Below are 13,176 nucleotides of genomic sequence, written 5' to 3' on the forward strand. Positions count from 1 at the left end.
GGGATGGATACACTGGAGGAAGGCCAGTAGAAGGCCACTAATCCGGCCAGGGAGCTGGAGCACAACCGATGAGGGGAGACTGAGAGTGATGCATTGTTTCAGAAGAGAAGGCTGGGGGAAAATTTAACTGCCATCTTAAATTACATATTAGTTAGTTAGAGAGAAGACTTAAGTACACAGCAAAAGGACAGAAGGCAACGGTCACAAGTTACATCAAGGGAAATCCCAACTGGGGATAAGAAAAAAGTATTTTAGTGAGGGTGATTAGGCACTGGCACAGGTTGCCCCCAAAAAATTGTTGAATCGCCATCCTTAGAAATTTTCGTAACTTACCTAGACAAGGAGGTGATCCAACTCTGAGGGCAGCCCTGCCTTGAGAGGATGTCTGGAGGTTCCTTCAACTTAATTTACTCTGTGAGTCTATGGGTCATTAATAAAAAAGGTAAAAGCATATCTCACTCCAGCTAACAATAATGTTCTCAAAGGACTGAGTGCCCTTCTGCTATTTCTTTAGTGGTTTACCACTTAAAGACATATTAAGTACTTTTATAAAATCGCTGAAACTACTCATCTTATTTAAGAATTTGCAGAATTGGACCATTTACCTTACATACTTTCTATTTATTTAAATGCATCCTTTTGAATTTTTCCAATTTAGAGCTACATGATATCAAGCCCCTCCTACAACTTTTAAGGGAATGCTATTTTTAAATGCTTAAGCATTGTCCAGAGTTGCTTTATGTTCCATAATATTTTAAAACATATGTGTATATTGCACATTTAACACTGTATCTCCATCTCAAAGTCTATAAAATTAACAAACATGCACACACACACACATGCAACACATGAAGAAAAACCTCCCTCAGATAGACACAAATCCTCATTTTGGTACAACTACATACAGGCCATAAACAAAACCTTACATAGCATACATGGAAGTTCTGTGCATACAGTAAGGCAGGCATATGCAGTGGAAAAAAGTCCATCGTTACTCAGTGTGTTACATTAAAAAGACAGCTAAACAGATAAAATTAGCATTTCCTCTCTAAAGCAATTGCCTCAAGTTGTACACGGGTTATTTCAACTCCGAATCAGAGCCCATCTTTACTGTAAAAAGAGAAAAGGCATTGTCAAAACAATCTGAAGACAGAACAAAAGTTTTCCTCTCTGAAATCATAGTACTACGGTATTTATTATCTGTAAGACAGAAAATTTAGCCATCTCTTCACTTCGATGGAGTAAGATGTCAGAAAGTTACTTGTCCATATTAACATTTCCTTCTTGTATATTTGAATGTTTACACACCGTATGCTTAGTGAGTAAGAATACAGACATATCATCTCCAATATTTTTTCTCAAGTATCTTTTAAAGGTCCAAGAGCTTCATTTGACAAAGCTATCTAAGATGCAAAGGATCAGCCCAGTTTTCTTTCATACCAGTTCCACAAACTTTTGCTACAAACGCAACTTCAGTACATTAAATACCAATTAGCTTTATCAAGATAAACCCAGGATAAAGCTCACTGTGCTTTGTTTTCTAGGTGTTTAGTTCACACAAATGAAGAGCCAACACACAGGACTTTTCAAAGTTCACACGTGTGTACAGTTGGTAGATGGTGGTGTATCTATCCGACTTTTATTTTCCTTAGCGTCATTCAGAGGTGACTTGTTACGTATCTGGCATTTGAAGACTTGTTTGTAGGCCTTCCTAAAATTTTCAGAGAGAAAAGCGTATATAATCGGGTTCACAGAAGAATTGCTGTAAGCCAGGCAGTGTGCAGTTACTCTGAAGAGAAAGGAGGCTTGAGTCAGTGGGAAAACTCCAAATTCAGCCCAGAGATGAATCACGTGATGCGGCAGCCAGGAGATGCCAAAAACCACTACCACCACCAACACAGTCTGTGCTGTCTGAGACAGGGAAAGGAAAACACAGATGTCTGGTGAGCACTTGAAGAATCGGCTTTAAACCTGCTTCAAAAACCATTATTTGGGGAGGGAAAAAGGTATACTGAGAGAGGACACACCTTGGAGTATTTATTACTGATTTTACTCCATTACCTATCTGGGCTTTATTTTGCATAGTGAGCTACTGCAAGGAGAACCTTAGCCTTGAAAATGCCACAGTAAAAGGCAAATGTGTAACTTTGCTCGAAGGTAAAGAATGGTGTTCCTGATTCCCTACAATTTTCTGAGGTAAAGTCTCTTCTGGACGTAAGCTCGATGTAGAATAACGGTAACATGGGTCTTTGGGAAATCTCATCCAGATCTAATGATCTACATTTTAGTACGGTGCACAAGGATTTCTGATCTATTATACATGAAGGCAGCTAGTGAAAGAGCTTAGAGCAGTCAAGTGTCTATAAAAGGAGAAGGGGCTTTTTTGAAAGTCTCTCCTTTAAACATAAAATTTCCACAGGGGGAGTTACACAACAACATTCTGGGATACAACTACAGAAAAAAAAGAGAGAAGTAAGGAGCTTGAAATTTCTGGTGATTGCATATTGTCAAAACCAATCTGGAAATAAAAGCTCACCACCAAACACTGAATTCAGAAAAATGGAACACAAAGTATCCTCAGTGCTGCCTCCTGACTCCACTTCCATTATTTATGAGAGGAAGGGCCATCAGGTTCATTAGATCCATCCAGACAGCTACAGTATCAGCCAGTACGGACCTTTCAGGTGCCGAAGGTATTCTGCCAGGGCACAGCAGAGTTTGACTGTCAATGTTTTCTTTAGCTTTCACTTACGTCAGAAACAGCAGTTAGTGCTTTGCAGCTGCTCAACTAATTAATGTCTACTCCTCTAACAAGTACCTCTTTCAACTAAATCACTCTCCCAATAAAAGCCTAACATTAATTCCAAAGCATATTATGTCACGGACCATTATAATTACTATATTAACACTTTACAACATAATTTTTCAGAAAACTTCGGCTCTTCTTCACAGGCAAGACTAACCCAGTGGCCACCGAGTGAAAAATACTGCAGCACAGAGAATATCTAGACTTTTTGCTAGTTTATTGAACTTGGTCTATACTTCTTGAATTGATTAATGCTCAGTATTAATTCAGACTGACCTACCTAATCACAACATGACTTAACTTATAGAAACTTACAGGGAAAAAAGTTTGATTTCTGCGGCAACAGACCAAAATAACTTATGACAGATATTGTTGTTGGTTAGCAAAATCCCACAACAGAAACCAAAGGACATGGTATCTGTAGCAAATATAATTTGTTTAGTCTCAAGGATTCATCCGTTTTCACAAGCCGTTCCTCTCCTTAGCCCTACGGATTTTAAGTCAGTTGCCACTAACAAACAGTCACACAAATATTTTCTCTTTCAGGTGTCATCAGGAAAATATGTGCTAACAAGGAAGTATAAATTAAGAACAGTTCATTCTCTGATCCATTCAATGTGTTAATATTCCAACTGAAAACAGATTGTCTGGATACCACACGCACAATTACTTCAAAAGAGGCATATTACTTCAGTTTGTTCAAAATTCTAAACAGAATTACACCAGGAAAATCACTGACTTTCAATAGATTGTATAGATGCAGAGGTTGACCATGTGTCTCTTGTAACTATTTTACTTAAAGCATTTCATATCTGCAGAATAATTTTGCATTAGGAAACCTCACAACACCTGTTTTATCCCATTATTCCTCCTAAGCCTAACTTCAGAGCTTACCTTTCCAAAATCATCACTATGCCTTGCAACCAAGGGAACGCTAAAGGGGAGCTCTTGTTTACCTTACAGGAGCTTGCTTAGGGTTTCTCATTAGCAAATAAAACCCACCTGAAATACATGATGTTAATATCGATCCTTTGTGACCAAAAAGCACAAAAAATAGCTTTTAGGCACATTCATATTTTTCATTAACTTTTTTCCACACATATAGCAAATTAATTTCAAGATTCTACTACTGAAACTTTCATAAAGGTTTGAATAAAGCTAGAAATGTATAATTAAGCCTGAAATGCATTCTTAACAAAACAGTAGAAGGAAAAGAAGAAAGATACAGTAACCAGAGAGACACAGCACACTAGTGAAAAGAGTTGCTTCGAAAAACACGAGTTAGGCCTTAGAATCACAAACTTGTTTCCTAAGGCAAAAAAAGTTTTGGGCTGCTTTTTTTTTTGGGCCCTTTGGTTACTGAATCCCGATACGTCCAAGCAGTCTTGGGCATATCTGTAATGCTTTTCCCTGAAGCTCTGAAAGCTAGTTCCTAGCCAGATCTGATTTTTACTTGCCATTTTTAAGAGTTAGTGTTTAGAGAAGTGCACAGATATTTCCAGTTTGAGAATAATTTAGATAAGAGATGGCAATGTACAGAATGCCATTGAAAATGACACCTTTGGCCTTTGACTACATTAAGTGCAAAAGTATATACGTTAAGTATTTTATGGAATCAGGGCCATAATGCTTTTAATTCTAGGAATTAAAATCTATTGACTAGGATATTTTGAAAAAAAATAGAGAATGCATAAATAATAGATTACTTATTCTCTGTTGAGCCCATGTATATCTCATTTACATTGCAGACAGTCTGCATGCCCATATGGTAATAGTGATGAGATCAAATGAAGAGCTATAGCCTAAGGGGTTTTTCTGACTCCACATTCATAAACTGAGAAGTTAGTCAAATGATTACTGTGGTCAAATCTGCTCAAAAATCAGAACCATATTATATTAACTGACAAATTCAATATATAAACACATCTTTCAAATATTGTTCTAAATCGCAAAGCTTGTATTCTGCTTTAAAGACCTTTCACAATTCTACTTGTAACCACTATATAACTTAAGTCTTGAACATAAGAGCAAAAAACGTTTTGTGGAAAATCAATACAAGACTTGCAGAATCATTGAAAGTCTCTTGTTAGACTTCTATCAGGAAGCACAATAAACCTCATTTTAAAGTCTCATCATATAACCTAGGAATTCTTCATAAAATATCAAAAAATAAATAAAAAAAAAAGATTTACAAGTTAGGGGAAAATGCCTGTGAGGCAAAAAAACCCCATTTAATATTAGAGGCAGGTTGTCCCTCCATGTCTAAATTTCAGATGCTCTGAAGTTCAAAATATGGGGATCTCGGGTAATGGCTTGATGCACTGCGATGGAAAACTCAGATCAGAAAAGATTACAATCCTGTTAAGTTCAGAGAGACACTGAATACATCATTAAATATTTCATTTCAATTCCTTTTCTCCATTACATCTTTTGCAACAAACATTATAATACCAAATTAGCTTAGCCATAAAACTAAAATATAAACAAATAGATATTGGTAATGAAAGCAATCTACCTTTTTCTTGGACGCTTCTGACTTCTTTGACATGTTTCTCAACTTTTTATGCAGATGATTAAGAACCTGAAAAGATTAATTTGCATCTTGTATTTCACCATTTTCTAAAATTCAAACCCATATATTTTAGAGTATGCTCTCCAGTACAGCGTGAGTGGCTTACAAACATCGCTGATCCAATTTACACGTTTCAAAAGTGCACAGTATAAAATCCAAAGGAATTACACATCTGCATCTGTGCGAATCAACAAATACGAAGCAGACCATAATTGAATTCTTACATAAAAATTCAGATGTATTACATATCAAATACACATTACAAATGAACAAGGCAACAAATGGAAACCCATCACGCACCTAGAATTAGCAGTCATTCTTCCTCCATAAAAATGTCAATGCTTGTTAATTTAGAATGACCTTTACTGCATGTAACATAAAAAGTGTATGTTTTGAGTCAGAGCTTTTCTGAGTCACCTGCATAATTTGCTTTCTTCAGATGGATGTTTGGTTAATATAATCAGGATGTTGGTGCTATTTGATCTTCGAAAGAAGCCTAGGCTTTCAAAAATAATTTATACTTAAATGTATCTCACATGAGGCATGGCCTTTATCAACAATTTGATGACACTTGCTAAGTACCTTTCACAAGTAATTTTTTAAAATACGTCTCAAAAAGACTCATCATCCAAGAGCAGGGTGCAAATTTTAACACAATGATTTACACATAAGATTTTGGATGCACAGAGGTGCATGCAGTGGATGCATAGATGTGCATGCCCTACTTTATCTGCAGTTATCATTAACTGAATTGAATATGTTCATATGGCATGATTTGCAGGCATGGTGGGCAGGGAATATGCTCTTCAGCTGAATGTGTTTAACAAGTTGTAAACCATACAGAATTAAAAAAAAGGAGATGCTTAATTAAACTCGAGGGTTTAATTAAAATATGGTAAGAGGAATTTTTTAGAGAGCGTGTCAAAGTGTAGAGCTCAGTAGATAAGGTTGATGATGTTAGGTTGCACTTCACATAGCTCTAAGATGAACTGAGAACAATTTAGTAGGTAAGATCATCCAGCATTAAAAGGATATTTTTAACGAATGTAACACTAAATTTTCGGGTTTATAAGGAGACTTCTTGAGGTGGGGAAACGGGTATAAATTCAAACTCTCTCGTATCATCTGGGGATGTTTTCTCTGACTTCTTTGGGATGCACGGCTAACCACTACCAGGACAGACACCAGCCAAGACGACCTATAGACTTGATCCCACTCTGACATTTGAGTCTTAGAAACATACATAATGAATTAAAAGAAATCAGACAATATTTGTGAATAACCATAGCTCATCAGTGGATTCCACTTTTTAAGTATCTACTCTTAGCTACCAGTGAACCACAAACAACAATAAAAATTACTTGTAACCACTTAACATCGGAAGCGCAGTTCGTTTGTGCTTATCTGTGCACTAACATGTTTGTGCATGAAGGACAGCCCTGCATGCTCTCCCTATTCTGAAACACTAGCCAGGTCGCTACCAAGGCTAACCTGAGCTCAGGAAAGGCAGGAGAAAAATAAATGGGTTCTCTCTGAGAAGGTCTTCAGCCCTTCTTCCTTCTCCAGGATGAAGCAGACCAGAAGGAAAGGACAGAAGAGCCCCTAAGGTCCAGCAGAAGACCAGGGAGACGATCCCCTGGCTCACACACTCTTTATTCACCTGCTGGCACCGTGTACAAGACAGCTGAATTGCTTAGTCCATGGGTGGAAAAATGTAAAACCAAAAAAGAGCATGGGAGAAATACAGTGAAGTTCACTTCCCATCACTGCTGCTTCACCTATCGTACCCCCTTCACATAACTTACAACGACGGGCTGTTTCTACTGGGCCTTTGCAAATCCCATCACCTGCCACCCACCAAATCACCCTGTGATTTTCCCTCACAGCCCAAAACTAAAGTCAGATGAATTCTTCCCAGAAATCAGAACTGCAAAATCTTCTTTTAAAGTTACAAACTTTTTTTTCTTTTGTTCTGAAAATTTTAGCACAAAGTTTTGCATTGCATCTCTCTCCAGCCCCATGAAAGATGCAGTAGACAAAGCTGTTAAACTGGATATTTGGCAGGGGGGTGTTGAAGATTTAGATGATAACCTTCCAATGAATCCTTCTCAACTTCCCCTCTTTCAGATTATATACATATTTCATAAAATAAGTCTCTGCAGTGAAAACATGCTGGCTCTACATGGTAGTGTACCAGATGGTATGCAAACCAGCAGCAAGAGAAATAGGCAGAATTTAATTACCTATCAACAGCGGTGGAACAGCACTCAGAGACCTATACAGAACACTGTGGAGGGATATTAAAAGCCATGTTTATGCACAAACACTACAAGGCAAATTAAAGACACCTCTCTTCACTGTTCCGTTCAAATTATCTCTTCTCTGGGCCAATGAATAATCAACTGTTCCTCTAACAGCCACTGTCACTTCACCTGAATGAACAATAATTCTACATGTGCCTCTCATTTTGTCTCAGGTTATTTCTCTAAGGAAAGTCTTTCAAAACATCCACTAATAAATTTGCACATGCATTTTTAACTCACGGAATGAAATACTCACCTTGCTGAAAAATAGGTCACAATCTTTTCCAATAAGGTGTTACATTTTTAAAAAATTCAGCTCTGTGGAAAAATTAACTCTTTACATGAAACTTTTCTAACTCCAGCTTTCAGGTACCTGTTGATCAGAGAGCGTATTTGGCTCTCAGGGAAGGAATAGCTTTCCTTTTTTTCTGGAGATGAGGGTGGGGTGCTGGGGGAAGAAAGTTACACGGCTGTGAAAGAGGGTGTAAGGAGACTTGTAGCATCATAGAAGTATAAGAAGGGCCAGGCTGGTCTGGACTGTACTACCACAACTACCACTGATGGCATTTGGGAGGCCCTGGATTTTGCCTACAGACTATCCATTTCTTAATTTTTTTTTTTTTTTTTTTTTTTTGCAGTTGTTTCAGGGACTACCTCCAGATGGTTTGAGAGCGCAGACTGAGGAACTATGACCAAATCAAGTTGAAAAAGGGATTTTTCCAACAAGGGAGAGAGAAAAAAACAGCTTAAACTATCTGTGCCTATTCGTATAGGTCTACCAAACAATACAAATTTTGAAGTTTGCACTTGTTGCAAAGCATATTTCCTGTCTGGCTGTATATAATCATTCCACTGACTGCACCTTCATCAGCAGCCATTGAAAACCATGCAGCAGGAAAGCCTGCCCAAGGTCATTATCTAGTAAGAATGAACTGCTTGTTTAACAGAGCCGTAATGCAAGCATTGCATTCTGAACCATATTTTATAGTATGAACCTGATTTAAATCCGAGTGCCATTGCCTGCAATCCATTTTTTAAAGTAATGCTGCTACTTCTATTGTCACAACAGATCCTTCACCCTCTTTCGTTTAATAGTGTCACTAATGGATCATATCCTTTGTTTTTTCTTTTCAGTGTAGTTTAATAAAGTTTTCCCTCGCTGCTCAGCAAAATTTAAGATCTAGTACCTTAAGCCAAGAACCATGTAAGCTTGTATTTTATGTTGAGCCTCCTACTTTTCATGGCTTACTTTTAACCAAGTCTATAAATCATACTTATCTTCCATGCATTCAGAATGTTCAGAATGATAGATAATAACGGAAACATTCTTAAGGCAAGAAATAATTTTTTTAAAAAAGCCTTTAACATTATACGTCTATAAAAGGAAAAGTTTGCTAATGATTTTAGGTGTCCAACCTAAAGGTTTGATTGAAGGAGGCCTGACTTTCAAGGACTGAAGCCTCATAATTGGGTATCCAAAAGCAGAGGCACCCAAAATCAGTTGTCACCTTGCACTACCCTGGCAAACGTCAATTGTTAGAAGCTCACTGGGAATCATTTATCGCTTTGCCCTTTAAGAACACATTAATGAGCAAACGCCGTAGCAATGTTACAAAACACATTCAAAAAGTCAGGTTTTGTATACGATAAATAATGTGATAAACAATAAAAAAAGAAGAATACAGGCTAATACAAGCTGTAGTATGTAGCGCTATAACTCAACTAATAACTATATATTTATTCCCTGTTCCTCTGCCTGGAGTAGTAAGCTCCTTTCAAGAGTAGTTCCATGAGCCAACAAAAGCTGGTTCCCTATGGATTTGTGATTTCTTGATCATGTGTTCCCAAAAAGACGTTTCTCCTCCATAAGTAGAAGCTACATAAGACTCTTCCCCCTTATGGCTTGTATGACGTTTAACAGCTGAGTGCAAACTGGCTCCTTAAAGGAGAGAGAAGATGGTGACTCTCCACCTTCTTCATTGACTTCTGTTTTCACAAAACTAGGGAAATATCATTCCTTCTGGTATTTTCACTCCTCTATCAAATTTGGTTGAAACTGACCCAAAGTTATTTGTGGGAGAGAGGAAACAGGTAGCTGTACACATACGACACAGGGCACGATCTCATAAATCTCTGCCTTAAGAGCACATCACGTGAGATTTCCGGTTCTGATTTTGTGGGAGGATGCTGTTTCCAAATACCAAGCACTATTTCAGCACTTTGTAGGTTGTTAACAGTCTTGCTGTCCACTGGGGAAAATACAAATCTCCCCTAACATAATTTAAGAGAGTGAGAGAGAGAAAAAGAACTCAGCTCCTTATTAGAGTGCCTAAAAAATGAGACTTTCAAAACTGAAAGTTCATTTGCAATTTGCTTATAAGAGAAACAGAACTGCCTTAAAGGAGTCTGGAAAAGGCAATATATTCAAATAGAGAAATGAGTCTCCTTTGTCTTAATCTATTGTATCAGAAGATTGCATTATTTAGCTGATCCACAGTTCATGAAAACCACTGAAGTCCCTAAGAAACTAATGCACTTATTTTTATAATACTTCTGAGGCTATTACACAGCGGCGATCCTCTAACCCTGCATGCATTCAGAAGCCAAAGTACTTGTTCTACTTCATAGTACTCCAGTGACATCGGTAAAAGCTCGCAGTGACCACTGTGCTGGAGACCTGCGAGAGTAGTAATGGCTTTGACAAATCTAAAACTTCAGCTCTGATTTTCAACTCCTATCATCCTTAATTTCTCCTCAGCTTTGCCCCACGTACCAAAATATTGCAGTTGGAGATTTGCCAGCGGCTCCTAATGAGGGCAGGAATGAGCCTCGATACTGCAGGGTACAAATAACTCAAAGAGCCTTGTACAAGTCCCGGCATTTTTCAGCTTCGTTGACACGGATTGGAATACCACATATCTCCTAGGTGCCTCCTAGAACTCATCCCTTCAGGTTGGGTCCTCCAGCTTGACATCATGCAAGCAGGATCGTACACAGAGGCTCAAAACATATCACCAAGCAAGGGTGAGATCCTAGCCTTGGCAATAATTTAAGGACAAGATTTTAGTTGTAACTTTGAGGGGCCTTGATTTTATTAAGTTGTTCTCGGTAAGTATTTCACATAGAGTTGTTTCATTGTTTGTTTGTTTTTTTTTTTAAACTACATATTCATACTAATATTGAGATACCTACTTTTGTAGTGGTGCTTTGAAACAACATGGTGTGTTATATTTACTATGCTTATATTTTGTTTAAGCATATTTCCTTTCCCCCCCCCCCTATACTATGCAGGACTGTTATCATTTTGAAAGACTAGTTTTCAATCTTCTGTCATATAATTAGACTTTGAAGGCTGGTGCTTTATACTGAAACTGAAGATGCTTTGGCTTTGAAAAATACAAGTAAGAATTCTTAATAGCTGAAAAGCTCCCTCTGCACACATTTGGTACAGTCTCCCTGAAATACGTAGTATTTTCTTAAAACTCTGATAATCTATGGCTATAGAAAGTTTCATCCCTCTCACAGCTCAGTCATATTCACCACTGTAGATGAAATACCAGTCTATTCACCCAGGGAAAACAGAATTCAGTTTATGTATGAAAACATGTATTTCTTCTCCATTTTCCAGGTCGGACTTACTTTGTTACAAACAGTAATTTAGGAATGTTGTCCTTCAAGTTGTGCATAACTCAGTTTTAGCAGAGTTGGATGCCATTCTATCCTTAATTTGCACATCACAATTAAGTTGATGTAATACATATAAAACTGAACAGAACATAAAATTATTTGTTCAAATTGAATACATTAATCACATCTGTTTAACTTGCCAAGTAAAGAACCGACTTCTCGACACTTAAGCAGTTCTTATTTGCAAGAGCAGACCTATCCTCTTGAATGTAAATTACTGCCTAAGGAGAAATGCTGCTACTGAAGGTTGCTGGCACAGAAACAGAAGGATCTCTGCCTAACTCAACAGGCAGCAGCTGGTGCTCCAGATCCCGTCCAGCAGCAAGTGGTGGACCCTACGCTGAAGGCTGCAATTAATATTCACAGAAAAACGTGACAGTTTGCCTGAGCAGAAAAGTCTTTAAGTACCATTATTCAGGCACCCTTACTTACTGCTTTTTCCTACCCGGGTCCTCATGCACTGCTCCCTAGCACCACCTGCCCTTGCTGAAGTCAGAGGTAAATCTCCCATCCACTTCAACCGGGGCAAGACAGGGCTCACAGGGACCAGGCAGCGTGATGCACCTTTCGCTCTTAACACGTTAACTGGGTCAGACCAAACAGGTGGATTTGCGTCATTTTTAAGGGCACTGCATTTTAAAGAACCACAGTGCTTTGTCTGAAGCCTGAACATCTTGTTGCTTTGTTGTACTTTATTTGAGTTCAACTCCTCAAACAGCACTGCAAGAAAATAGGAGAGTTGCCTCGACAGAGAAAGCAGCAGATCACTGGGGCTTCTTAGCATTTTGCAACAAGGAAATCTGGCAGAAGGGACCCCAGTAATTGCCTGAACAAACCCCCATCCCCGCCCTGTGCAATTCCTGTCCTGACCTTTCTGTGCCACACACAGGAGTCCCCCTCCAGTCATCTCCCGGTGATAAAACCTGCCCTCTCCCTTTGCGCCACAAACTCACTCCTGTCCCGTTACCTCCCAACAGTGCCATGTCCCTCCACGTGCCCAGAGATGTCCCCACAGCTCAAGGACACCCGCCACCATTGTCCCGCCCCATCCCTTTTACACATGCTTCACCACTAACCGCTTTGCCCCACCTTGGCATAGCAGAAGGAGATGAGCAGCAGCGGGAGCAGATAGCCAAAGACAAACGTGCAAACCACATAGACCTTCTTGTGGCGTGGGTTGGGCCAGTGCTCCCAGCAAAAGGTCTGGTTGCTGGCATCACGGTGGAAGAGGCGCTGGTGGTGAGCCACTGGTGAGGCCATGGCGAAAGAAAGCGCCCAGATGAGCCCCACACCCAGCAGCGCGTTGCGGGAAACGCGCAAGGCCGAGGAGCGTCGGGAGTGCACGATGGCCACATAGCGGTCCACCGACATGGCCGAGAGCGTGAAGATGCTCACCAGCATGGAGACGGTGAAGAAGTAGTGGATGAACTTGCAGATGAAGGCGCCCAGCACCCAGGTGGGGAGCACGTAGACCATGGACTGGAAAGGGATGCAGAAGAGCAGGTAGGCCAGGTCGGCGATGCTCAGGTTGAGGATGAAGATGTTGGTGGTGCTGCGGCGCTTGCCCGGCTTGCTCCTCGCCAGCACCGTGATCACCAGCGAGTTGCCCAGCACCCCCAGGGTGAAGATCAAGCCGAAGACGATCAAGGTGATGAAGTTCTCGATGCCGATGCCGAAGAGGGGTTTCCCCTCCGCCTCCGGCAGCCCGGAGAGGTTGAACTCCCCGCGGGGCGTCTCTGCCCCAGCTCGGGAGCGGTTGAGGGGCGCCGCGGCGGGCTCCCCCGGCTCCATCCTCCCCCTCGCACGCC

The 13,176-nt window shown here is 39.9% G+C and overlaps 1 protein-coding gene across 1 annotated transcript; it reads right to left on the bottom strand.

Annotated features, from left to right (window-relative positions):
• Positions 1-1,569: 1,569 nt before the first annotated feature.
• Positions 1,570-13,161, bottom strand: GALR1 (galanin receptor 1). Its single transcript, XM_009579646.1, has 3 exons — positions 12,458-13,161; positions 5,322-5,387; positions 1,570-1,911 (listed from the first exon to the last, which is right to left on the bottom strand). The coding sequence occupies exons 1-3, from the start codon at positions 13,157-13,159 to the stop codon at positions 1,594-1,596; spliced, it is 1,086 nt and encodes a 361-aa protein (XP_009577941.1). The 5' UTR covers positions 13,160-13,161; the 3' UTR covers positions 1,570-1,593.
• Between the last annotated feature and the right edge of the window lie 15 nt (positions 13,162-13,176).

Source organism: Fulmarus glacialis, unplaced genomic scaffold, assembly GCF_000690835.1.
Source record: "Fulmarus glacialis isolate BGI_N327 unplaced genomic scaffold, ASM69083v1 scaffold6676, whole genome shotgun sequence".
NCBI classification, from domain to species: Eukaryota; Metazoa; Chordata; class Aves; order Procellariiformes; family Procellariidae; genus Fulmarus; species Fulmarus glacialis.

Excerpts from the sequence above, each read along its gene's own strand:
- GALR1 (XM_009579646.1), bottom strand. The coding sequence starts at position 13,159 with ATGGAGCCGGGGGAGCCCGCCGCGGCGCCCCTCAACCGCTCCCGAGCT. Across the intron at positions 5,388-12,457 it reads TCTCCTTCTGCTATGCCAAG|GTTCTTAATCATCTGCATAA; the intron begins GTGGGGCAAAGC and ends TAATCTTTTCAG. Across the intron at positions 1,912-5,321 it reads CAGAAGCGTCCAAGAAAAAG|ACAGCACAGACTGTGTTGGT; the intron begins GTAGATTGCTTT and ends TCCCTGTCTCAG.